This window comes from Delphinapterus leucas, chromosome 1, assembly GCF_059928025.1.
Source record: "Delphinapterus leucas isolate spDelLeu-1000000601 "Yukka" chromosome 1, BTC_Dleu_Yukka2, whole genome shotgun sequence".
Taxonomy (NCBI): Eukaryota; Metazoa; Chordata; class Mammalia; order Artiodactyla; family Monodontidae; genus Delphinapterus; species Delphinapterus leucas.
The window spans coordinates 20,187,117-20,213,618 of record NC_143129.1 but is presented as its reverse complement, the minus strand read 5'-3'; the positions used below and the strand labels follow the sequence as shown (position 1 = coordinate 20,213,618).

At 43.1% G+C, this 26,502-nt stretch overlaps 1 protein-coding gene across 1 annotated transcript in view; it reads left to right on the top strand.

The window, feature by feature from the left end:
* Positions 1–26,502, top strand: part of USH2A (usherin) — a 777,251-nt gene that overhangs the window by 723,027 nt on the left and 27,722 nt on the right. The window contains exons 64-69 of the mRNA XM_022579226.3: positions 620–829; positions 2,890–3,128; positions 4,000–4,208; positions 10,514–10,690; positions 12,085–12,168; positions 13,899–14,143. Coding sequence (XP_022434934.3) covers positions 620–829; positions 2,890–3,128; positions 4,000–4,208; positions 10,514–10,690; positions 12,085–12,168; positions 13,899–14,143 — 1,164 coding nt within the window. The remainder of the gene's footprint in view (positions 1–619; positions 830–2,889; positions 3,129–3,999; positions 4,209–10,513; positions 10,691–12,084; positions 12,169–13,898; positions 14,144–26,502) is intronic.

Genomic DNA, 26,502 nt, shown 5'->3' with positions numbered 1-26,502 from the left:
TGCCGTTTAGATCTATCATCCTGATTGATCACTGTGTGGTTGGCTATTATTGGGCCTAATTTAACCCTATCCACTCACACATCCATCTACTCTGTCTATTGTACCTGACATTATACAAATCACTTACTCATGCAAATGATGACCTAAGGCAACCTCTTAGGATATTCGTGTTTAATTATACAAATGGTGCTTGATAAATAAGATTACACCTCCTTCCCTATGTTTATTCCCTCCTTGATGAAAGGAAAATTCAATTTTCATGCAGATTGGGTGGGGCCGGGGTTTAAGAATTGCTGAGTTTTATGGAGTCTGCAGATCTATCCAGTTTGCAGAAGCTGACAAAATCACTCCACACCCCGCACAGAGATGAGCAGTTTTTCATTAGGTTTAAATCAGCCATCAGCCAGCTTGCTTCAGAAATCGGGACTCTAATAGGACCCCCTCTGTGTTCACAGGGTCAAAGGCTAAAAAACGGGAAGGACCCGCCCTCCTTTGCAATTACAAAGTTGCAAGACGCAAGTTTATCTCATTCTGTTGTTTTCAGTTGCTCTGAGTTGCCAACTTCTCTGCAGCCTGAAGTTTTCTGGCTTTTGACTGGTCTTACTGATTTCTTTTTGAGGTCTGGGCCGTGAATTCAGCAGGAAAAGCCTCCAGTAGCTGGACGCGGTGTAGAACTGGGCCCGCCCCCCCGGAAGGTCTCAGGGCCCCCAAGTTCCATGCGGTCTCTGCCACCCAAGCAGTGGTCAACATCAGCGCCCCGCAGAAGCCCAACGGGATTGTCAGTCTCTACAGATTGTTCTCCAACGATACCAGCGGGGCCCAGACGGTGGTGAGCAGCAGCATTCTGATCGGTTTATTTAAAACAAATCATAGGGGCTTCCCTTCCCTTCCCTTCCCTTCCCTTCCCTTCCCTGGTGGCGCAGTGGTTGAGAGTCCGCCTGCCGAGGCAGGGGAGGCGGGTTCGTGCCCTGGTCTGGGAAGATCCCACATGCCGCGGAGCGGCTGGGCCCGTGAGCCGTCGCCGCTGAGCCTGCGTGTCCGCAGCCTGTGCTCCGCAACGGAAGTCATAAACCATGGTGTCCTTGCTTTTTCTTCCCCTTGATACTTCTTTCTTATCCATCTGTTCTCAATTGCCCTGTGGTGACCTTAGTGGCACAAAGATCTCTCTGCAAAGAAATAGCATTAGGAAACGTACAGAATATATGTAAATCCTCTGGGAGAGGAGGGCTAAATGTGGTATTAAAGACTCCACAGATCTTTTAAGGAACCTAAGACTTTAGAGATAACCAAATTAGTTGAATTAATTTAATTAGAAAACACATGTCAAGCACTCAGCATAGTAGTGGCTTATAGTAAGGGGCCAACAAAGGGTCTCTGTTGGTGGTGTAAATCTTAATATGAAAAAGGGAAAAGTAGAGCAAAGGATATCCTCGGAATCCCCCTTTTGGCACGAGCAAATCTCTACTAGCACACTGAAGTCTCAGACTTTGTTTTGGTGACTTCTAGAAAGTTCTAGGTCTTTGGAAGAAACAACAGAACAGCTCAGCTCAGCCCCACTCCACTGTTTGTGTATTAACACATTTGGGGCACATCGAGGAGACAAGTTGGTCCGTGGAGGGAAATCATCTTTCACAGTGTGTTTCAACCAAGCCATTCACTGAAAGGGACACTAAATAATCAACTAGACCAGTTCCTGCATTATTTAAATGAAGAGACTACCTGCCAGGGGATGAAGTCTCTTTTCTCTGCAGGACAGCTGCTGTCACTCTCACATTTCTCATAAATAAGTGCAGGTTAGAATACTTTGTTCACACAAACCTCATAGAGAAGTTGCACAGATCCTGGTACGACACGATAAATTATTTAGACCAATTGAGGGAACAGTTTTGGCAAGCGTGGAGAAATCCTCTGAGGCCAGCGTAGCAGGTAGTGAAACACAGTTTCAAAAGATATAACTCACATGCGAGGAAGTCTTGTATGGAATGTTAAAGAAATATTAGCATATTTTCTACAAGGCTTCCGATTCAATAAATATAGATGATGTAAATATAATCAACCCTTGATTATCCATGCTTATAAAATGATAATATTAATAAACTCAAATAATTTCTATTTGGAGTGCCTTGTATGCATTTTTTTAAACAACAGGTAGCTCTTCTTAATTAAATGTTGCTTATGTCAATGTGAAAATGAGTTTCTAGTTTCTGAGCTCTTCCATTCCAAAGAGCACTTAATAAAAGCACAATAAGGTAAAAATATTTGCTCCAGATAAACCAAATAGTTTATAATGCAACAAAGATAATTGAGAAAAAACTATATTTCATACAGATCAATACCCTTAGAGGAAGACATGGACTTTCAAACTCTTAAATATATGTAAATATACAAATAGATAATATGTATTTCAAGCTCTTAAATACTCAACTCTAAGATTTGAGGGGAGTTTTGACCCCAAAATTACAAGTAACAATGGCAGAATATGGACCTTAGTGAATGTTGACTTAGAAATATAATTCAAATATAGATTTTGTTTTTCGAAAAGGCATCATTCTGAGGGTCACAGAACTCGGTCAGTATTTTGTGATTTTTGAGCCATTTTCTAATATCTCTTTACGGTAATAGACAACATTATTCCCTGTGATTTCTATCCTGTTGCCTCAAACTTCTATCAAACTGATATCTCATTGCATGTTTTTGCATGTTTAAGCCATGCCTCTCCAGCTGGATTGGTCATTCCTCAGGGTAAATATTGTGATAGAGGCCAAGGTGCATCTCCCAGAGTAACTAGCACGGCACTCTATTCATAGAACGCATGGTACACGATAAAAGTGAACCAACTGTCTGTGACTTGCCACTGGGCCTCATCTAGTCTTCTCTCTCCTCCTACAGCTGGCTGAAGGCCTGGCCACCCAGCAGACGCTTCATGGCCTGCAGCCCTTCACGACCTACTCCATTGGGGTGGAGGCCTGTACTTGCTTCAATTGTTGCAGCCAAGGGCCAACAGCAGAGCTGAGAACTCCTTCTGCTCTACCATCAGGACTGTCCTGTCCCCAGATCCAGACACTGGCCTCGAGGACAGCCTCCTTCCAGTGGAGTCCCCCACTGTTCCCCAACGGCGTCATTCAAAGGTAGCATGGGAGAGCCAAAAGGACAAAGAAACCGAAATAAGACATGAACACGGACATGCAGCTACCCAGCCCTCCCCAAGGAAGACTTGCTGATTGAACAGACACCTATAGCAAAATAGACAAATCAATTGATTTGAGTGGTCACATTCCCCACAAAGTGTTTCAACCATAAATCAGCTAAGGATAGAAAGGTGAACAACAAAATTTTCTTAAATAAGAAAGGAGAGGCAAGGACTTCCCTGGCGGTCCAGTGGCTAAGACTCAGCACTTCCACTGCAGGGGGCACGGGATCGATCCCTGGTCCCTCATGCCGCGCAGTGCATCCAAAAAAAAAAAAAAGGACAAGGCAGTGTGTTCCCATTCATTGAAAGGATGTGCTCTTCCTCATGGTTCCCTGGAATGTTTCATTCTACAGGGCTCAGCTAGAACATAAGGAACTTCTGTGACTAGATCAGAATTTCCTTGATCTAATTTAAAATGTCATAATGAACCACTGTTTGAAAGACCACAGAAGTTATTTCACTCAAGATAATCTGGAGGAAAAAAAGATATTCTTTATTTTCAACAGAGAAGAACAGTTTTATCACTCTCTTCTAAAAAGAGAGAAATATCTTATCTCTGCCAACAAGGATTCCTAGCTGCTGGGTGGACAGCAACATGTGTATACATGTGACTTCTCTTATCATTTCTCTGGTTCCATCTGCTGCCCATTTCCAACAGCATTAAATAAAGTGTTTCTAAGAGCAGTCTCCCACAAATGGGAATTTGAAAGAGCTGGTAGTTCAGTGAAAACAAAATATTAACAGGTTTAAAAGAGAGTTAGACTAATTCCTTTGCCTGTTTTCTCTTTATGTGTCCATTCTCATTCCAGCTATGAGCTCCAGCTCTACATGGCCTGCCCTCCGGATTCAGCCACCCCCTGTACTCCCAGCCAAACCGAGACAAAGTACACTGGGCCAGGGCTGAGAGCCAGCCTCGGGGGTCTCCAGCCCTACACCACCTACAAGCTGAGGGTGGTAGCCCACAATGATTTGGGCAGCACGGCCTCTGAATGGATCAGCTTCATCACCCAAAAAGAATGTGAGTAGAAGTGGCTGCCACCATAAGCCAAAAAGGTAGGAGGGCAGCCGCAGGGGAAGCTTGTCCTGAAAGGTAGGGGGAAAACAGTTTGCTAAAAGGACTGAGTGTTCAGTTCCTTTGAATGCTACTGAGACATCAGTGAACATGACTATTGGGGGAAAATGCCCATTGGATTAAATAATATGGAGATCAAGAGTGAATTTAGGAAGATTTTTCATGTAGCAATGGGATGAAAACCAATTAAGAGAAAGCTAATACATGGGTAAGATGACTTTTTTTCTTTATTTATTTTGAGATAACTTTTTAGAGAAGTTTGCCATTCCTTTTCTTTTCAAATGACGTGGCGTCATAGCTCGCATTTCTGGAAAGCTTTGATATACGGCACTGCCAGGAAAAGCAAAAGGGCTACTGAGTGCAGAAAAGGGCAATTAGCTAATCAATTGGGGCCTCCTTACATTTCTGTAAAATAAGTCCTTTTCAGATTTTATAAGGTTTATATGTCTACTGTTTAAAAATGGCAAATACAAAAGGTATTAAGAATAAAATAAGCACTTATAATTAGAGCCAGCTACGTCATTTGTGGGTTCCACTGGAAAATGAAAATATAGGGCCCCTTGTTCAAAAATCGTTAACAATTTCAAGATAATGACAGCAGAGCATCAAACTAAGTCCATAATTCTTCTACATGAGGGATGCTGGGCATCTGCACAGGTCACACAACCATGAAGCCAGTCCTGCTTATAATCCCACCACACCCAGAGGCAACCACCATTAATATTTTGGCGTAATTCATTCCTTTAATCCCTTTTCTATGCAGAGTTTTTATTACATGGCTGAGATCATACTCTAATGAAAATTTCATAGTCTGCTTTTTATACTTGACATTATTTTATTTGCATTTCCCATGGCATTAAAAACTCTTTAGCCACCAAGGTTAATGGCAATATAACATTCCATCCTATGAATAAATTGGGCATTTCAGTTATTTCTAATATTTTCCTTTTATAAATGTGGTGAGAAAGTTTGTGAACAAATCTTTGTGTGAATGTCTGGTTATCTTCTTAAATGGCAACAAATGGAATTTACTACATCAGGAATTTTAAGTCTTTTAAGGCTTTGCACACTTATTGCAAATTTGCTTTCCAGAAACATTATATCAGATTATAACCTCATCTTCGGTATTTGGCACTGACATTTTTAAAAGTAAGAGTTAGGCATTCGTGAAAGTTCACTGCCTCATACGAAGACTTTAATGTACCTGAGCAATAACATGGCAGGATGTTCGCAAGAGGTCATTTTTAGAGAACACTTGCTCGTTCCTGGCACTGTTCAAGCATTTTACAAATAATCCTTACCACAAACCTATGAAGTTAAGTACTATTATTAACCAAATTTATAGGTGAGAAAACTGAGGCAGGGCTGTGGACTGTGCACTACAATTCCAGGATGCCATTCACATTGATTAGAATCTGAAGTGAGGCTCCTGGAGCTATATGATGAGCTAAAGGCAGAGCTTAAGTCCCTCCAGTTTCCACACCTAGAACGTAGAAGTGTTACTCTAAGTTCAGGATCACCCAGCTCAGCAGCACCCTCAGTACTGCTGTGTTAACCTGGTCAACTCACTACCTACTTTCTGTAATAGAGATTTCAGACCTTCTCCACCCTCCTCAAACCTTCCACTTCTTCTCATCCTTTTCCCACAAGCCTATACAATCCTCACCCACCTCTCCCTAGAGTCTTGGCAGAGCTCCTTGCCTCGTAATTCACCAGGAAAGGAAATGTCATCAGTCAGTAATTTGCTCCCTTCCCACCCCAGACAGCCACGTGTCCTGCATCTGCATCATTCCCGCCAGGGACACGGCAGGAAGGGGTGGTCCTTCCATCTGAAATAAACCTGCCTCTTGTGCTTTGAGTACCACTTCCTTCACTACTGTTCATCATTTTCCTATCCTTAATCTTCAGTGTATCACTGTTGCTTCTATCTTTCTAATGTTAAAGCGAATAGACTCCATTTCCCCTCTGGTTCCTGCCCCAGCTCCTCCCCACAGAGCACAACTCTTCTAGAGAATGGTCTTCAAGTGCTTTCCCATTTTCTTTCTTCCCACATGTTCTCTAAGTTCCTCCACACTGATTTCCACCTCATCCCTGCACGAAAATCTCTTCCTAAATTTGCCCTTGACCTCCACACTGATAATCCAGTGGGCTTTTTTGGGAACACTGGGGAACGTTGGGAACATTCAACGTGATTGAAGCCTCAATCCTTGGTAGAAAGTGGCTCCCCTTAGTTTTCATGACAAGTCTCTCCTGGGAAACCTGCGTCTTTGGATGTTCAGTGTTAGTCAACTTTGTTGCTTGATCTTCCACCAACCAAGGTTTTTAAGCCTCAGCCCTAAACTTTCTCTGCTCACACTTTCCGTTTTATCCCCTTCCCTCTTTTTTCCTCTCCTTCTCGCCTCACCTCTTCCCTCTTCAGGTGAGTTCATCTCCTCCAAGGCTTCAGTTCTGAAGGCTGACTCCCAAATGGTCATCTCCTCCCCGATCTCCCTGCTTGAAATCCAGACGCTCACACCCAGCTTTCTTGCCTCCCTTTGAACTTCTCATAACCAGCTTGAGTTGGGCAGACCCCCCCGACAGAGAACGCATCTTTCCCCTTAAATGTGCGCTTCCTTTGACTCTCATTCTCTCCATTTTATCTCCAGCACTGGGCAGAGTGTCTTAGATACCCAAAATGTGTTGTTTAGTGAGTGAGTGAATGCATCCAGAATGTCTCACGTTTACCGTTGGCACCGCACAATCAGTGTCCTTTGTCACCCAAGCTATAATCAAAGCAAAGTGTAATCGTTCTTCATAACGTCTACTGACTAATTGTGTAACCTCCTTTACCTTTTTGCCTATTCCTCTCGCTATCCTCCCTTCACAAACCCAAAAAGAACTGTGAGAAACATTTATTCCTGAAATGAAAGTGTAGTCAAATGAATTCTGACTTAAAAAAAAACGCTACTCCATACGAGGAATGGGACAAAACACCACCACCATCTTTGAGAAGCAATTACCGTTTACAGTACAGACTGTCCCTTATGTACAATGGTTTGACTTCACGATGGTGCCAAAGTGATACACATTCAGTAGAAACTATACTTCAAACTTTGAATAGTGATCTTTGTCAGGCTAGTGATCTGTAGTATGATTCTCTCTTGTGATGCTGAGGGCAGCTCCCAGTCAGCCATGCCATCAAAAGGGTAAACAACCAATACACTTACAACAATTCCGTACCCGACACCCATTCTGTTTTTCACTTTCAGTACAGTTTGCAATCAATTATAGGAGATACTCAACCGTTTAGTATAAAATAGACTTTGCATTAAATGATTTCTGTGCAGTAGGCTAACGTAAGCGTTCTGAGCACGTTTAAGGTAAGCGAGGCTAAGCTATGATGTTTGGTAGCTTCTGTGTATTAAATGCATTTTCAACTTAGGATATTTTCAATTTATGATGGGTTTATCGGGCGTAACCCCATCCTAAGTCAAGGGAGATCTGTATCTTTATAAGCCAAGTTTGCTAATTATTCCAGGTTTTGTGTGTGTATCACCAGAAGGCCAGGCCAAAACAGCTATGCGAGGTTTGCAGGTTATCACCAATTCTCTTTTTCAACATGAAACTTAGTCATTGCCAGACATTTTCCCCTTATGCTGGAAGAACAGAATGAACAGATTTAAGATGTCCTGCCTTTCTATTCTTCCTTGACATTGAAGAAGTGGCTGAAGGTTGCAGCAGCACTGAAGGAGAAAGCGTTCTCTTAATCTGTTTACTGGATCCACAGACATGGAAAAACACAGTAGTTCACTGGCTGTTGTATGGGGTTTAAATACCATTTATGTTCCTTTTAACTCATTATATGAACTAGCAGAGAGAAAATGTGGATCGAAGAATACAAACCAGAAGATGCTTTGAAAATAGTATTTGCAATTTTATATAAACGTGATCAGAAAAGGGTCTAGAGAAGCATTAGCAACATATTCCGCCCCCTCTGCCTGAATTACACCTGCAGTGGAAGAGCAGAGGTGAGGTGTAAATGTTTAACAACTGGCCTCCATGAAAGAAAAATGTCCTGACTTGAAGCGCTCACCAATTTCCATGGTGTAAAGTACTCCTACTTGGCTGATTTCAAGTTGCCAACGTGACAGCACTGAACACAGAGTTGGGAAAAGGTCGTGTACCATTATGTAATATTTCCACCATCCCGATACAATAGATTTAAACAGCATGAGAGCATAGATAATAAAAGGTAGTGAAATAATTAAGAAGTTACAAAGTTTCAATATTTATTACCTTTGTTTTAATATAATTTATTTAGGTTTATATGATTTAATTTTTAATAGTGGCTGGGTTTAATAACCAACTCACAAAATTCCTGAATATTTAACAATCAGGATGAACCCACTCACCACTGAAGGGCACCCATAAAGTGAATTAGTAAATCATGCTCCTTTAAATACATGTGTACTGATTTTAACAAAAAAACATGGGTTTTGGTGTTAAGCAGGCCTGGGTTCAGATCCTTTGTCCCCTACCAGCTACTGACATTAAGCAGATTATTTTATCTCTCTAAACTTTAGTCTCCTCACGTGGAAAATTAGGAACTAATTCTTACAAGATTGTTTTGAGGATTAAATAAAATAAAGTACATCAAGTACTTTATTGTACTTGCATTGTACTACTTTATTGGCATAGTAGCTGTTATCATTTCCTCAGTCTTCAAATCCGTTATTCCTGATTATTTTGATAGTTTGATCACTCTTTTTCCTCAGGAAGATCTCCAAATCCTGCAAGGCAAATAAAGCCCCTACCTTTCTATTTTTGTACTATTTACAAGCCTTCTCCTTGTCTGTACTGTTATGATGTAGGGGAGAAGTGGAAATCTACTGAAATTAAGTGACAGAGGGAAGCCACAGACAAATACAATAGTATGTTCCATTGTGATATTAGGCACAATTTGTGTTAAAAAATATATATTTAAAGAGGGCTTGATAGCTCTTGTTTCAGTATTTGCAGAAAAATTTTTCTATAACTTTATGAAAATATCTTATTTTAAAAGATGAGAATCAAATTTGTCTTCGTGGTTGAATCTTATGATCACAAAAGGGTAATTATTCCTTATTTTGTTATATTTCCTCACATCAGCAACAGATGGATTTAATTTTTAAAGGAAAAAAGGATATCCAATTTATTTCTACCACTCCCTTTTTTTTTTCTTTTCTTAAAAGCCAATTTCATATAAAGCTGGATCTTAATGCTCTTACAAATGTATTGATTATTTTGGAGAAAATGAGATCTCATGAAATAAATCTCTTCTGACTTGACAAGATGATATGGTATCCCTTCATTTGTTCATACAGAAATGATTCATTTAAAAGATGAGCCTCAGTTAAGGATTATTCTTCCTTTATTTTAGTAAGGAGTTGAAAAACGCAAAGTTCTCATGCCTGTTAAATGCACACAACGTTGCTTCTCTATCTGATACAATACTTAGGAGACCTGAGCTTGATTATATACTAATGTACTGTGCTATTGATTGATTAGTCAGGGCAATGAATTATTATACTCGAATTGCTATTTGCAAGGCTTTTTAACTATCTTAGGAAACAAACGAACGGCTCGAGAAAAAGCTTTAAAAATAAATGGCTGCCAAAAGAACATAATTCACCATCTAAGCAGTTTAGTTATAGGAGAAAATAAAATATTAACTTCATCTGGTCCTTGGGGCTTTGCAGCAATAAATATTGACTTGATATGAAAAATAGCTATCCACTGTAGTTAATAGTGTTAAGGATAATTTACCTGTTAAAAGAAGGAAAATGCAACAAAATATAAGCTCCGGGGCTATGCTGATGAGCAGAACCATTGTATGTTAATAGTTGTATTTCATAAAACACCACTCTCCATTGATTTTTGTTTGGAAAGCAGGTGCGACATTGCTGAGAAAGCATTTCACATGCGTTCCCATGGTTTTCTTTTCACCCCCAAAGCCAGTTTTTTCCTTTAAGCAGTAAGGGAAATAGGAAGGGTTCCAGCAAGGACAAAAAAAAAAAAAATGTGTGCTCATATTTTAAAATAAAAAGCACACTATTTTTAGAACTTACAACCTTCTCCCACGTATTTTTAGAACTTACAACCTTCTCCCACTTATTTTTAGAACTTAGAAACTTCTTCCACCTCTTTTTAGAGCTTGCAACCTTCTCTCAACTATTTTTAGAGCTAGAACCTTTGTCCAACTATTTTTAGAACTTACATCCTTCTCCCAACAGTGCCCCAGTACCGTGCCCCTTTCTCGGTGGACAGCAATCTATCCGTGGTATGTGTGGACTGGAGTGGCTCCTTCCTGCTGAACGGGCGGCTGAAGGAGTTCGTCTTGACCGATGGAGGGCAGCGCGTGTACAGCGGCCTCGACACCACCCTCTACATCCCAAAGACCGCGGACAGAAGTGAGTTTCCCATTCGCATTTCTCAGGGCACAAGAAGCTGGGTTTCCCAGCTTTCCGAGATGCTCAATCTGACGATCTGAAAGGTGATCTCAGATGGTCATCATTAACATGTCCTGGGTTAAGTGGTCACTTCTCCTGGGAAAGCGACTGCTCGGCATCGATCAGGTTTTCCTGATGACGCTTCTGATGTGGTCCTCTGAGCACTGCCTCTGCTGACGTGAGGGTCCCCAGGAACAAGACCAGAGGGCAGGTTATGTGCACTAGAGAAATAAAACCCACAGGCAAAGAGTATCCCAAAATAACACACTTTTAGGGACTTCGGAGACTCTCTTTTGATGCATCCACAGCCTCCAAAGAGAGCGTAATCAGGCCATGACCATCCCCAAATCTTAGACCCTGAGTAAGGGCTTTCCTTAACCAACATCAGTATCTGTTCTTGAAACAACAACGCTCTTCCCTCTAAAACTGAATACTTTCTCCCTACTTAATTACATGTCCTTCTTCTGTTTGTCTTGTTTTTAAATTGAAATGAGAAAAAGCTTTTCAAGGTACTAAGTATTTTCTAATGATCAACATGGCCACAGGACCAATAGATGTGAGGCCCTTTTGGGCAATCTGGTCTTATACAGTGAATTCATTAGTGGTTGATTTTTTTTAGTTTCCTTGAAAATATGTACTATTTCTTTTGGCTAAAAGGGGCAGGTAAACAATGAGCTCCAGCATTGCATTTACAGCATTTGAAACTTATCAGTAACATTTTTACAAAAAGTCAGCTCCACATTTTCATGGTCACAGTTCTTGGTCACCTGGGCAGTTTGTTGTGATGGGGAGATGGCCTGAAAGTTGGGAAATACGGGTTCTACCCCTGGCCAGGCTTCTAACCATCTGTGTGACTTACAAGACTCACTTCCCTCAGGCTCCTGGCTACTGTAAGAGGTATTTAGACCATTTGATTTCCCAGATCCCTGTTGAGCCTTCCTGCTTAGTAGGAAACTCTGGGTTGCCCAGTGAAAGGAACACCTGTAAGTTTAAAGGAACAGGTTCAGATTATATGCATAACAGGATACATTCTGTGAATTAGCCTTTATTCTTCACATAATTCTTTTCCTTTGCTATATAATCTCTAAACTTCTTTAGTTCTGTTACATATATATATGTTATTATATCGGTAACATATATGTAATAACGTATATGTTATATACGTTACTACACTAATGATAGCTGTTTTTCTTGATAGTTTTTAAGTTAGAAATAAGTTTGCATAATAGGTAAAACCTCATAACTTGATGTGGAATCCTGTTTTCAGACTTCTTCATGCTATAATACATTGATTTTCTGAAACTGTGCCCACTGTTTGTAGATGTTGAATAACTGACTCATTTACCTTTGTCTAGCTTTCTTTTTCCAGGTCATCTGCACTACAGATGAAGGAAGTGTTAAGACACCTTTGATTCAATATGATACCAGCACTGGATTTGGTAAACATTTAACTCAAATCCTATTTAGTGTAGTATCTACTCATTTTCCTAAAGAAACATGCATGTTTGTTTATACATATTTGTGTTTCTTTATGCATACATGTTTGTTTATACATATGTATCTATACATCTTCCATACACCATATGGAAGAAATTGTGTTAAGTGTTGTAAGAATTTTTTTAAGTCCTCTTGAAACTTACATTAGGCAAGGAGTTAGGGTAAACTCTTAAAATGCCAAATCATTGAATTGTAGATGCAGAGAGATATGACTAAAGTTCTCTCCTAACCGCAAATTCTGTCAATAAAGAGCTATATGAATTTGTGCACCAAAAAAAGTGAATTTATAGAGAAAGCCAGAGGAAAGAGAAAATACTCTAATGCCAATTTGTGTTGATAATAACGATAATATTCCAGATTCAGAGTTAGGGTTAGCAAAGTGTAGCCCCCCTCTCATGGAGTTCAATTTTTAATTTTAGTCACCTTCTCTCCCTCCCTTAAACATCCTCACCCCAGTGCTAAATGCTTCCCCTTTAATCAACTTGCCCTGACAATGTGGGTGTGAAGGCCAAGCAGACCCATCCAGTCCTTGAGGGGCTGCAAAGGGGGAGGGCTGTCAAAAGAGTAGGCATTTACAGCTGTGTCTGTCCTTCTTCCTCTTGGCCACGAGCATTGGCTTTAGAAGAGCAGCTCCCTGGCCCTCTGCTGCATGACGGCTTCGTGGATCCAGAGGCTTCTGAGCTGGTGCTAGCAAAGGGCTGGGATGGAGATGATCTCTGAGACTTTCTCCCACTCAGATTGCCAGGCCGACGGCGATTCCACAGCTTAACGCTGTTCTGCAGTGATCCCATAAGCCTTTCCGAGTCTGACCCGCTCATTCCAGCTTTCCCACAACCACAGACTTGACAGTCCTGCTACTCCCCATCCTTCGATCCTTCATCCCTGGAAAGCCCTTACTTAGCACAGGGACTGGCACAGGGTAAATGCTCATTAAATGTGAGCTATGTCTATCAGCCTCATGTGCAGAGAATCACATCAACTGAACTCTTAACACCTGAATAGAAATCAAAGGTAAGTGGTCCCTTCGCTAAAGGATTTCCATCCCTAGGAAGCTCTCCCAGGGCATTTGAGTGATGACTTGCAGAGCTTTTGTTACTTAACAGAGAGGCCAGAGTCCAAGAAGTACTATAAAGACCACATGTTAGTGAGCACAAGCTGTTAACATCCCAATGGAAAATGGTATCTGACGTCTCAAAATCCAGTTTGCAAGAAACTTCGCAGGAACAGGGCTGTGGCATGAAGTGAGGGGACCCTGGATCCACACAGCATTGACTGTGTATGTAATGGGGTTTCTGTAGCAATATTAGTCTGGGTTCCAACCCTCACATGAGCCCAGAAAGGACTGCTCCCCAGGCACACAGCTGTGAAGTAGGCTTTTCCCAAGGTTACTTTGGTAACCCTCTTAAAAAATCCCCTCATACCCCCTCCAACTGTATTTCCCGGGAGCGTGCCAAGGCAGCTGCAATTTCCAACCTGGGAGGTGTCAGCAAGGTCTCCCAAGGGCTGTAAACTTCTCCTTACACCCACCGACCCACTGCACCATTTCCCCAGCCTGAACACAAGTGCAACAAAGCACTATACATGCCTTTCTAATTTATTAAACAACAGAGCAAGAAATCACAAAATTGCCTTCTGAAATAGCGTTTCCTTTTTCTGTCCCTGGGTTTTGCAGGCCTGGTGCTGACAACTCCTGGAGAAAAGAAAGGATCAGGGAGCAAAAGCACGGAGTTCTACAGCGAGTTATGGTTCATAGTGTTAATGGCAATTCTGGGCTTGATCTTGTTGGCCATTTTTCTGTCCCTGATACTACAGAGAAAAATCCTCAAAGAACCATATATAAGAGAGAGGCCTCCTTTAGTGCCTCTTCCAAAGCGGATGTCTCCATTGAATGTATACCCACCGGGGGAAACCCATATGGTATGTCTCTAAAGGCGGCCTCATTTCTCTATCACTGGACTAAAATATTTGTTTGTATTTAGAAGGAAATATTTTCAGAGCCATAGTAGCAAGGGACTAGATGACACTTATGTTTGGCTAAATGTGGAGACCAAGGGAGACTAACCCTAGAAGAGCATTCTCAACTTTGGCTGCACGTTAGAATCACCTGGTGCTACAGACTGAATATTTGTGTCCCCCCAAAATTCATGTGTTGAAACCCTAATCCCAAGTGTGATGGTATATGGGGGGAGGGCCTTTGGGAGGTAGTTAGGTCATAAGGGTGGAGCCCTCATGAATGGGATTAGTGCCCTTATAAAGAGACCCCAGAGAGCTCCCTTGTCCTTTCCACCATGTGAGGACGAGGAAGTGGGCCCACACCAGACACTCAATCTGCCAGCACCTTGATCTTGGACTTCCCAGCCTCCAGAATTTAAGAAATAAATTTCTGTTGCCTCTAGGTCACCCAGTCCATGGTATTCTGTTATAGCAGCCCTAACGGGCTAAGACATCTGGGAAAGTTTAAAAAATGCTGATACCTGGGCCTTATCCCAGAAATTCTGATTTCATTGGCCTTGGATGGGGCCTGGGGATTGGTATTCTTTTTTTAACTCCGAAAGTGATTCTAATGTGCACCAGGGGTGAGTCTTTCTGCTTTGTAGTTGTAAGTCAGGGGATGGTGGAGGAGAGTTGTATATTGAAATCACCTGGAGAATTTATAGGTTATATTACTGTTTAACTTGGGGAATTAGAAATAAAAGGGGAGATAGGGAAGGACTTAAGTGCCAGCAGTCCTGGGTCTGTTCTTGACCCTGACACCCTGCACCAGTGCAGGTGGATGACTCCTTGTGGCTCCAGACCACAGACCACCTACTGCCAAGATGGAGGTCAGGCAAAGATCTGGGGGGTAAAGGTCACACGGAGGGTGACACAAGGCATCGCTGCACCAAGCACTCATTGAAGAGGTAAAAGATGACTGAATCCCATGGTGCAGTCTGGCATGGGGCTGTCTGGGCAAGGAAAGGCTGTAATTTATAAATCCCCCAAGTACCAGTCTGCTCCCCAAACTGTGTGCCAAAATGCATCTGCCCAAGGGGACCCCTTTTCCCCAGTTTGCACAAAGATTCTATATGAGCTAGTGGCCACCCTGTGCAGCTGAAATTCTGATCACCAATTCCAATGTGTGGGGAGGCTTTCCACACCAACAGGCAATTCTCTGACACCAGCTGGGTGTCCTGCGTTCAACTAAATTCTGACACTGTCTACCCAGAGATAGCATCAGATTCCACAGGGGAAGGGCTCAGTCCTACAAGACTCTTGTCCCCTCTGTGTCCCCTTCCCTGCCGACCTCAGGCACCAATCACAAGTCCAGATTGTCACCTGTGCTTCTGACCTACTGGCTACAGATTGGGGGTTCCAGTGACCAAATCCTTGGGTTTCTTAATTCGTTAACGAATTTAATGAACAGTAACGAATTTTAAATTTGTTAACATTTTCAAGATCACAAAGCATAAATTGAGTCCAACTAAGTTTAAGTGCAGATTCTACTTGTACAGTCAGCCCTATATATCTACAGATTCCACAGACACAGAGGGCTGACCATGAGAATTGAGCATCCTCGGATTTTGGTACCCATGGGAGGGAGTCCTGGAGCCAAATCCCCTTGGACACCGAGGGACAGTTGTAATTACTGGCTTGCAGATCCTTTCATTCTCTGCAATACTAAACAAATAAAGCAGTATCACCTCAACACTTAGCAATTAGTTTCTACTCACCGAGTGATTTAAATTGCCGAACTCTTATATTATGAAAATGCATCTCCAGATAGTATTAATGTGTGGGTATGATTATACTGTCCTTGGAGAAACATAAAGAATTTGGGTTTTGGGTTTTTTTTTTAATTTTATTGAAGTATAGTTGATTTACAATGTTGTGTTAATTTCTGCTATAGAGCAAAGTGATTCAGTTATACATATATATATTCTTTTTCACATTTTTTCGATTGTGGTTTATCAAAAGATATTGAATAGAGTTCTCCTGCTGTACAGTAGGCACTTGTTGTTTACCCATCCTGTATACAATACTTTGAATCTGCTAATCCCAAACTTGCAATCCTTACCTCCCTCATCGCCCTGCCCCTTGACAACCACAAGTCTGTTCTCTGTGTCCTTGAGTCTGTTTCTGTTTCGTAGATAAGTTCATTTGTGTCATATTTTAGATTCCATCATAAGTGATACCATATGATATTTGTCTTTCTCCTTCTGACTCACTTTGCTTAGGAGGTTAATCTCTAGGTCCATCCATGTTGCTGCAAATGGCATTATTTCATTCTTGTTTATGGGTGAGTAATATTCTCTTATATAAATATAGCACTCTTCTTTATCCATGCATCTGTCAATGGACATGTAGGTTGTTTCCATGTTTTGGGTATTGTAAATAGTGCTTTTATGAACATTGGCGTGCATGTATCTTTTAGAATTAGAGTTTTGTCCTGATATATGCCCAGGAGTGGGATTGCTGGATCATATGGCAACTCTATTTTTAGTTTTTGAGGACCATCCATACTGTTTTTTATAGTGGCTGCACTGATTTACATTCCCACCAACAGTGTAGGAGGGTTCCCTTTTCTATACTCGCCCTCCAGAACTTGTTATTTTTAGACTTTTTAATGATGACTAGTCTGTCCAGTGTGAGGTGGTACCTCACTGTAGTTTTGATTTGCATTTCTCAAATAATTAGCAATGTTGAATATCTTTTCATGTGCCTGTTGGACATGTGTATGTCTTCTTTGGAGAAATGTCTACTGAGGTCTTCAGCCCACTTCTCAGTTAGGTTGTCTGTTTTTTTTATTATTAAGTTGTATGACCTGTTTGTATATTTTCTAAATTAAGCCCTTATCATTTGCATCATTTGCAAATATTTTCTCCCAGTCCATAGCTTGTCTTTTCACTTTATTTATGGTTTCCTTTGTTATGCAAAAGCTTATAAGTTTGATTAGGTCTCAATTAGTGACTTTTTCCTTTTATTTTTTAAACATCTTTATTGGAGTATAATTGCTTTACAATGTTATCTTAGTTTCTGCTGTATAACAAAGTGAATCAGCTATATGTATACATATATCCCCATATCCCCTCCCTCTCGAGTCTCCCTCCCACCCACCTATCACACCTCTCTAAGTGGTCACAAAGCACCGAGCTGATCTCCCCATGTTATGCAGCTGCTTCCCACTAGCGATCTATTTTACATTTGGTAGTGTACATATGTCCATGCTACTCTCTCACTTCATCCCAGCTTACCCTTCCCCCTCCCCATGTCCTCAAGTCCATTCTCTATGTCTGTGTCTTTATTCCTGTCCTGTACCTAAGTTCATCAGAACCATATTTTTCTTTCTAGATTCCATATATATGTGTTAGCATACAGCATTTGTTTTTCTGACTTACTTCACTCTGTATGACAGACTCTAGGTACATTCACCTCACTACAAATAACTCAATTTCATTTCTTTTTATGGCTGAGTAATATTCCATTGTATATACATGCCACGTCTTCTTTATCCATTCATCTCTTGATGGACACTTAGGTTGCTTTCATGTCCTGGCTATTGTAAATAGTGCTGAAATGAACATTGTGGTACATGACTCTTTTTGAATTATTGTTTTCTCGGGGTATATGCCCAGTAGTGGGATTGCTGGGTCATCTGGTAGTTCTATTTTTAGTTTTTTAAGGAACCTCCATACTGTTCTCCATACTGGCTGTATCTATTTACAATCCCACCAACTGTGCAAGAGGGTTCCCTTTTCTCCACACCCTCTCCAGCATTTATTGTTTGTAGATTTTTTGATGACGGCCATTCTGACAAGTGTGAGGTGATACTTCATTGTAGTTTTGATTTGCATTTCTCTAATGATTAGTGATGTTGAGCATCCTTTCATGTGTTTGTTGGCAATCTGTATATCTTCTTTGGAGAAATGTATATTTAGGTCTTCTACCCATTTTGCATTGGGTTGTTTGTTTTTTTGATATTGAGCTGCATGAGCTGTCTTCTGTGTTTTAGAGATTAATCCTTTGTCAGTTGACTGGTTTGCAAATATTTTCTCCCATTCTGAGGGTTGTCCCATTCTGAGGCCAGACACTATAAAACTCTTAGAGGAAAGCATAGGAAGAACACTCTTTGACATAAATCACAGCAAGATCGATTTTGTTTTAATTTTATTGCCCTGGGAGACTGACCTAAGAAAATATTAGTATAATTTATGTCAGAGTATGTTTGGCTTATGTTCTCTTCTAGGAGTTTTATGGTGTCATGTCTTATATTTAAGCCTTTAAGCCATTTTGAGTTTATTTTTGTGTATGGTGTTGAGGGTGTGTTCTAACTTCATTGATTTTTATGCAGTTGTCCAACTTGCCCAACAGGACGTACTGAAGAGACTCTTTTTCCCGTTGTATATTCTTGCTTCCTTTGTCAGAGATTAATTGACCATAGGTGTGTGGGTTTATTTCTGGCCTCTCTCATCATTTCCATTGATACCTATGTCTTTTTGTGCCAATACCATGCTATTTGATTACTGTAGCTTTGTAGCATTGTTCCAACAACCTACTCCTTGGGTTCAATTAATTTGCTAGTACAAGTCACAGAACACAGAGAAACATTTTACTTGCTGGATCACCAGTTTCTTCTAAAAGGATATAAATCAGAAACAGCTGTTAGAAGAGATGCACAGAACTACAGATGGGGGAAGGAAGCAGAGCTTCCATGCCCTCTCTGCTCTCTCCACTCTCCCAAAATCTCCAGGTGTTTGGCGACGTGGAAGGTCTCTGAACGCCATTTTGGGGGTTTTCTGGAGGCTTCATTACATAGACATGATTGACTAAATTATTGGCCACTGGTCACTGATTCAACCCCCATGCCTTCTCCCCTCCCTGGAGATCACGGCATTGGACTGAAATTTCCAACCCTCTAATCAGGGGGTTGGTTTCCCAGGCAACCAGTAGTCAACCTTAGGTGCAACCAAGAGTCACTTCATTAAAATAACAAAACGCACCTGTGTCAGTCTACTCATTTAGGAAATCCTAAGGATTTTAGAAGCCCTGTACCAGAAACGGGATGAAGACCTAATATATATATCTCTTATTATAAATCAGTTATCACAGCAGCACCCAGATAAAGCACAGAAGCCTGGTCAAACTGCTTAAGTTTCAATCCTTCAGAAAACAGAGATGAGGGAACGCTAGCATTGTCCACCTTCCATATCTCTTCAGTCTTCAAGGACACAGCAATGACAGAGGTCAATGCCCTGATGAAGCTGTATTGTGGCCAAGTAGCAGAATAGGTGGGGGCATGAGAGGGCAGCTGTTCCTCGTAGACCCGTGGACTGTGGTGGATGCAGAGGCCGCTGGGGGAAAGTGACGTGGTGGCGGGGAAGCAAGGAAGATGCCACCCACGTCCCTTAGCCTGGGCTCCCTCGCCATCCACATCTCCGCCTCCGCTCTCCTGGCTCCGTCCTCCAAGCCTCCTTCCTCTCTGAGCACATCAGGCTCCGCCTGCGGGGTAGCTCCTGAATGCAGGGCTGTTGAGTGGGCAGTTCAGGCGCTGGGGCCGTGTGCTTCTGTTCAGGGGAGAGCCCTGAGGAGGCCCTCACTGAGGGGCTGACTCTGCAGAACTTTCCCTTGTTGCAGAGTAACGTTCTCTCTCCGACTCCCACGAGGCCGTGCTCTTACACAGGGGATGCACCACTGCTGGAGGGAAGGGCATGGAAGAGCCAGGCAGGCCGGAGAGGTCTGTTAGGCGATCTGGGAAATGAGTAAAATCAACCCTGGGGTTGCATCGAGTGTGTGGAGAAGGTGGATGGGATCACCCGGGTTTATCGACTCTGTAACATGACGTCCAGTTACAGGAAACTTACCCACAGACCAGTAGCATCCAGGACTGGGTTCAGTGATCAGTTCTGTCCCTCCACCCATCCCTAGAGCCCAGCCCCTCTGCCTCCCAGACCTTCCTGAGGAGGAATCCAGTTTTGCCCGTTTGGTTAGGTTAGTGATCAAGAAACGAGCAGCTCATCCCTGTGGTCAAGTTACACTCAATGGTTCCGTTGCTTGGAGTTATCCTGAGTCTTGTTAAGGTCTGTTTTGTCAAAGTGAGACCCCTGAATATCGGTATCAGCATCACATGGGAGGCTGACCTGCGTCTCAGAGGAAGAAACCTGAGAGTCTGCCATTTCCAGCAACCTTGGAAAGGCTGATGCTCAGTGAAGTTTGAGAACAGCCCTGAATGAATGAAAAGATAACACAGTTGCCCTGAGCAGTGTGTACAGTCCGATGACCAATAAGACCCAGTTGGGGGTGGTGACTGCATGATTCCACTTAGATGAGGTTTTTAAATGGTCAAACTCAGGGAAGCAAAGACTAGAATGGTGGTTGCCAGGGGCTGTGGGAGGGGCAAATGGGGAGTTGATAATGAACAGGTGGAAAGCTTCAGTAATGCAAGATGAAGTTCTAGAACTCTGCTGTACCGCATGGTCCTACAGAGAACAGCGCTGTACTGGTGAGAGGGTAGATCTCTTACTGCAAGACAATAAAATTAAGTTAAAAAACAAACAGGTGAGACCGCTGGTGAGTCCTTGCAGTCCTGACAGGATCCAGGCCCAGCCCCCTGTGGGCGGGGACATGGGCTTCAGCTGAGAGGAGCAGGCAGAGGGATTCAAACTCGCTCCTCCTCTCCTCCCCTGACCACCCCGGCAAAGCAGAATGGCACCCACCTGATTGACCTCTGCCGAGGGGCCAGGACAGAGTGAGGAGGGGAAGGGGAGGGGGCCGGCTGGCTATGGGGGCTCTGGGCCCAGAGAAGGGGCTGGTCATCAGAAGGGAGGGTGCTACTTGCAGGCCCTGGAGCATTCCCAGAAGTGAAATCTGGGGTCTACCGGGGTGCCAGGCAGTGTTCCCCAACCCATTGAATCAGTTTAACTCTACCCAGTGGACGAAAGTTCCTTACAAGCTTGCTTTTGTAAAACCTCTTTGAAACTAAACTGTTCTCACAGTGTTGGAGAACTGGATGGTTATTAGCAAAGGTTAGTCGAACTAAAGAGAAGACACTTTGCATTAATAGGACAAAAGGAAGAGCTGATGCGGATGTCCGTGGGCTCTGGAACCTGCAGGCATGAATCTGAATAAGAGCAAGCTGCATTCACCTGCTCTGTTTCCCAGGCTGACTTGCTTTTCCCTTGAGTAAGTCAATGCTAGCTACCCGTACAGCACACACACACACACACCCCTCATCTGACAAGCCCTGGTTTCAAGGCTGCTGTAAACCTATCCCAGGCACTCCTGTCCTCTGAACAGGTAAGATACTCTTTAACATCAGAGTCAAATTGGCAGAAGGCTTTTCAGCTCAACCTTGAACAGAGAAAAATGGGGCAGAGGTGCCCGAGAAAGGGAGAACTTTTTCTATTGTTTAATTCTAAATGTCTTAACATTGTCAAGATCACTCAGCATAAATTGAGTCCAGCTAAGTTTCAATCTAGGTTTTTGGGGGTTTTATTGTGGAACGCAGACCTCTCACTGTTGTGGCCTCTCCCATTGCGGAGCACAGGCTCCGGACGCGCAGGCTCAGCGGCCATGGCTCACCGGCCCAGCCGCTCTGCGGCATGTGGGTTCCTCCCAGACCGGGGCACGAACCCGCGTCCCCTGCATCGGCAGGCGAACTCTCAACCACTGCGCCATCAGGGAAGCCCCGTGTAGACTTTTTAATGATGGCCATTCTGACCAGTGTTAGGTGGTACTTCACTGTATTTTTGATTACCATTTCTCTAATAACTAGTGAATATTAGCATCTTTTCATGTGACTCTTGGCCATATGTATGTCTTGTTTGGGGATATGTCTATTTAGGTCTTCTGCCCATCTTTCAATTGGGTTGTTCTATTTTTATTTAATTATTATTATTATTATTGTGTTTGTGTGCTGCATAGTGTGGCTTGCAGGATTTTAGTTCCGTGACCAGGGATTGAAATTGGGCCATGGCAGTGAAAGCCCCAATCCTAACCCCTGAACCACCAGCGAAGTTCTGGTGGTGTTTGTTTTTTCTCACTGAGTTGTATGAGCTGTTTGTACATTTTAGAAATGAAACCCTTATCTGTCGCATCATTTGAAAATATTTTCTCCCAGACTGTAGGTTGTCTTTCTGTTTGGTTTATGGTTTCGTTTGCTGTGCAAAAGTTTATAAGTTTGATTAGGTCCCATTTGTTTATTTTTGCTTTTATTTCTATTGCCTTGGGAGACTGACCTAAAAAAACCAGTATTATTTATGATTTTAGGTCAGAAAACGCTTTGCCTATGTTCCCTTCTAGGAGTTACTTGGTGTCGTGTCTTATATTTAAGTCTTTAGGCCATTTTGAGTTTATTTTTGTGAATGGTGTGAGGGTGTTCTAACTTCATTGATTTTTATGCAGTTGTCCAACTTGCCCAACAGGACTTACTGAAGAGACTCTTTTTCCCATTGTATATTCTTGCTTCCTCTGTCAGAGATTAATTGACCATAGGTGTGGGTTTATTTCTGGCCTGTCTCATCATTTCCATTGATACCTATGTATTTTTGTGCCAATACCATGCTATTTGATTACTGTAGCTTTGTAGTATTGTTCCAACAACCTACTCCTTGGGTTCAATTAATTTGCTAGAATAAGTCACAGAACCCAGAGAAACATTTTACTTGCTGGATCACCAGTTTCTTCTAAAAGGATGTAAATCAGAAACAGCTGTTAGAAGAGATGCACAGAACTACAGATGGGGGAAGGATGCAGAGCTTCCATGCCCTCTCTGATTTCTCCACTTTCCCGAAATCTCCAGGTGTTCTCCAACCTGGAAGGTCTCTGAACGCCATTTTGGGGGGTTTTCTGGAGGCTTCATTACGTAGACATGATTGACTAAATTATTGGCCACTGGTCATTGATTCAACCCCCATTCCTTCTCCCCTCCCTGGAGATCAGGGCGTGGGACTGAAATTTCCAACCCTCTAATCAGGAGGTTGGTTTCCGAGGCAACCAGTAGTCAACCTTAGGTGCAACCAAAAGTCACTTCATTAACATAACAAAAGACACCTGTGTCAGTCTACTCATTTAGGAAATCCTAAGGATTTTAGAAGCCCTGTACCAGAAACGGGATGAAGACCTAATATGTATATTTCTCATTATAAATCAGTTATCACAGCAGCACCCAGATAAAGCACAGAAGCCTGGTCAAACTGCTTAAGTTTCAATCCTTCAGAAAACAGAGATGAGGGAACGCTAGCATTGTCCACCTTCCACATCTCTTCAGTCTTCAAGGACACAGCAATGACAGAGGTCAATGCCCTGATGAAGCTGTATTGTGGCCAAGTAGCAGAATAGGTGGGGGCATGAGGGGGCAGCTGTTCCTCATAGACCCGTGGACTGTGGTGGATGCAGAGGCCGCTGGGGGAAAGTGACGTGGTGGCGGGGAAGCAAGGAAGATGCCACCCACGTCCCTTAGCCTGGGCTCCCTCGCCACCCACACCTCCGCCTCCGCTCTCCTGGCTCCGTCCTCCAAGCCTCCTTCCTCTCTGAGCACATCAGGCTCCGCCTGCGGGGTAGCTCCTGAATGCAGGGCTGTTGAGTGGGCAGTTCAGGCGCTGGGGCCGTGTGCTTCTGTTCAGGGGAGAGCCCTGAGGAGGCCCTCACTGAGGGGCTGACTCTGCAGAACTTTCCCTTGTTGCAGAGTAACGTTCTCTCTCCGACTCCCACGAGGCCGTGCTCTTACACAGGGGATGCACCACTGCTGGAGGGAAGGGCATGGAAGAGCCAGGCAGGCCGGAGATGTCTGTTAGGTGATCTGGGAAATGAGTAAAATCAACCCTGGGGTTGCATCGAGTGTGTGGAGAAGGTGGATGGGATCACCCGGGTTTATCGACTCTGTAACATGACGTCCAGATATAGGAAACTTACCCACGGACCAGTAGCATCCAGGACTGGGTTCAGTGATCAGTTCTGTCCCTCCACCCATCCCTAGAGCCCAGCCCCTCTGCCTCCCAGACCTTCCTGAGGAGGAATCCAGTTTTGCCCGTTTGGTTAGGTTAGTGATCAAGAAACGAGCAGCTCATCCCTGTAGGCAAGTTACACTCGATGTTTCCGTTGCTTGGAGTTATCCTGAGTCTTGTTAAGGTCTGTTTTGTCAAAGTGAGACCCCTGAATATCGGTATCAGCATCACATGGGAGGCTGACCTGCGTCTCAGAGGAAGAAACCTGAGAGTCTGCCATTTCCAGCAACCTTGGAAAGGCTGATGCTCAGTGAAGTTTGAGAACAGCCCTGAATGAATGAAAAGATAACACAGTTGCCCTGAGCAGTGTGTACAGTCCGATGACCAATAAGACCCAGTTGGGGGTGGTGACTGCATGATTCCACTTAGATGAGGTTTTTAAATGGTCAAACTCAGGGAAGCAAAGTCTAGAATGGTGGTTGCCAGGGGCTGTGGGAGGGGCAAATGGGGAGTTGATAATGAACAGGTGGAAAGCTTCAGTAATGCAAGATGAAGTTCTAGAACTCTGCTGTACCGCATGGTCCTACAGAGAACAGCGCTGTACTGGTGAGAGGGTAGATCTCTTACTGCAAGACAATAAAATTAAGTTAAAAAACAAACAGGTGAGACCGCTGGTGAGTCCTTGCAGTCCTGACAGGATCCAGGCCCAGCCCCCTGTGGGCGGGGACATGGGCTTCAGCTGAGAGGAGCAGGCAGAGGGATTCAAACTCGCTCCTCCTCTCCTCCCCTGACCACCCCGGCAAAGCAGAATGGCACCCACCTGATTGACCTCTGCCGAGGGGCCAGGACAGAGTGAGGAGGGGAAGGGGAGGGGGCCGGCTGGCTATGGGGGCTCTGGGCCCAGAGAAGGGGCTGGTCATCAGAAGGGAGGGTGCTACTTGCAGGCCCTGGAGCATTCCCAGAAGTGAAATCTGGGGTCTACCGGGGTGCCAGGCAGTGTTCCCCAACCCATTGAATCAGTTTAACTCTACCCAGTGGACGAAAGTTCCCTACAAGCTTGCTTTTGTAAAACCTCTTTGAAACTAAACTGTTCTCACAGTGTTGGAGAACTGGATGATTATTAGCAAAGGTTAGTGGAACTGAAGAGAAGACACTTTGCATTAATAGGACAAAAGGAAGAGCTGATGCGGATGTCCGTGGGCTCTGGAACCTGCAGGCATGAATCTGAATAAGAGCAAGCTGCATCCACCTGCTCTGTTTCCCAGGCTGACTTGCTTTTCCCTTGAGTAGGTCAATGCTAGCTACCCCTACAGCGCGCGCGCGCGCACACACACACACACACACACACCCTCATCTGACAAGCCCTGGTTTCAGGGCTGCTTCAAACCTGTCCCAGGCACTCCTGTCCTCTGAACAGGTAAGATACTCTTTAACATTAGAGATAAACTGATAGAAGGCTTTTCAGCTCAACCTTGGACAGAGAAAAATGGGGCAGAGGTGCCCGAGAAAGGGAGAACTTTTGCTATTGTTTAATTCTAAATGTGTTAACATTGTCAAGATCACTCAGCATAAATTGAGTCCAGCTAAGTTTAAGTGTAGGTTTTACTTGTACAGTCAGCCCTATGAGTCTACACGTTCCACACCCACAGACACAGAAGGCTGATTATGGGACTGCAGCATCTTTGGATTCTGGTACCCATGGCGGGGTCCTCCAGCCAACCCCCCTTGGATACGGAGAGACAATTGTAATGTAATTACTGGCTTGCAGATCCTTTCATTCTCTGCAATACTAAGCAAATAATGCATTGTTACCGTGGTACTAAGCACTTAGTTTCTACTCACCAAGTGGTTTAAATTGCAGAACTCTTTATATATATGAAAATGCATCTCCAGATAGCATATTAATGTGTGGGTATGATTATGCTTTTCTTGGAGAAACACAAAGAATTTGTTTTCGTGGTTTTTTAAAATTTTATTGAAGTAGAGTTGATTCATCGTGTTGTGTTCATTTCTGCTGTACAGCAAAGTGATTCAGTTTTATATGCACACACACACACACACACACACACGTTTTTTTATATTCATTTCCATACTGGCTTATCTGAGGATATTGAATATAGTTCCCTGTGCTATAAAGTAGGGCCTTGTTGTTTATTCATCACATATAAAATAGTTTGCATCTGCTAATCCCAAACTCCCCATCCATCCCTCCCCCACGCCCCTTCCCATTGGCAACCACAAGTCTGTTCTCTATGTCTGTGAGTCTGTTTCTGTTTTGTATGTAGGTTCATTTGTTTTGTATTTTAGATTCCATCATAAGTGATATATGGTATTTGTCTTTCACTTTTTGAGTTACTT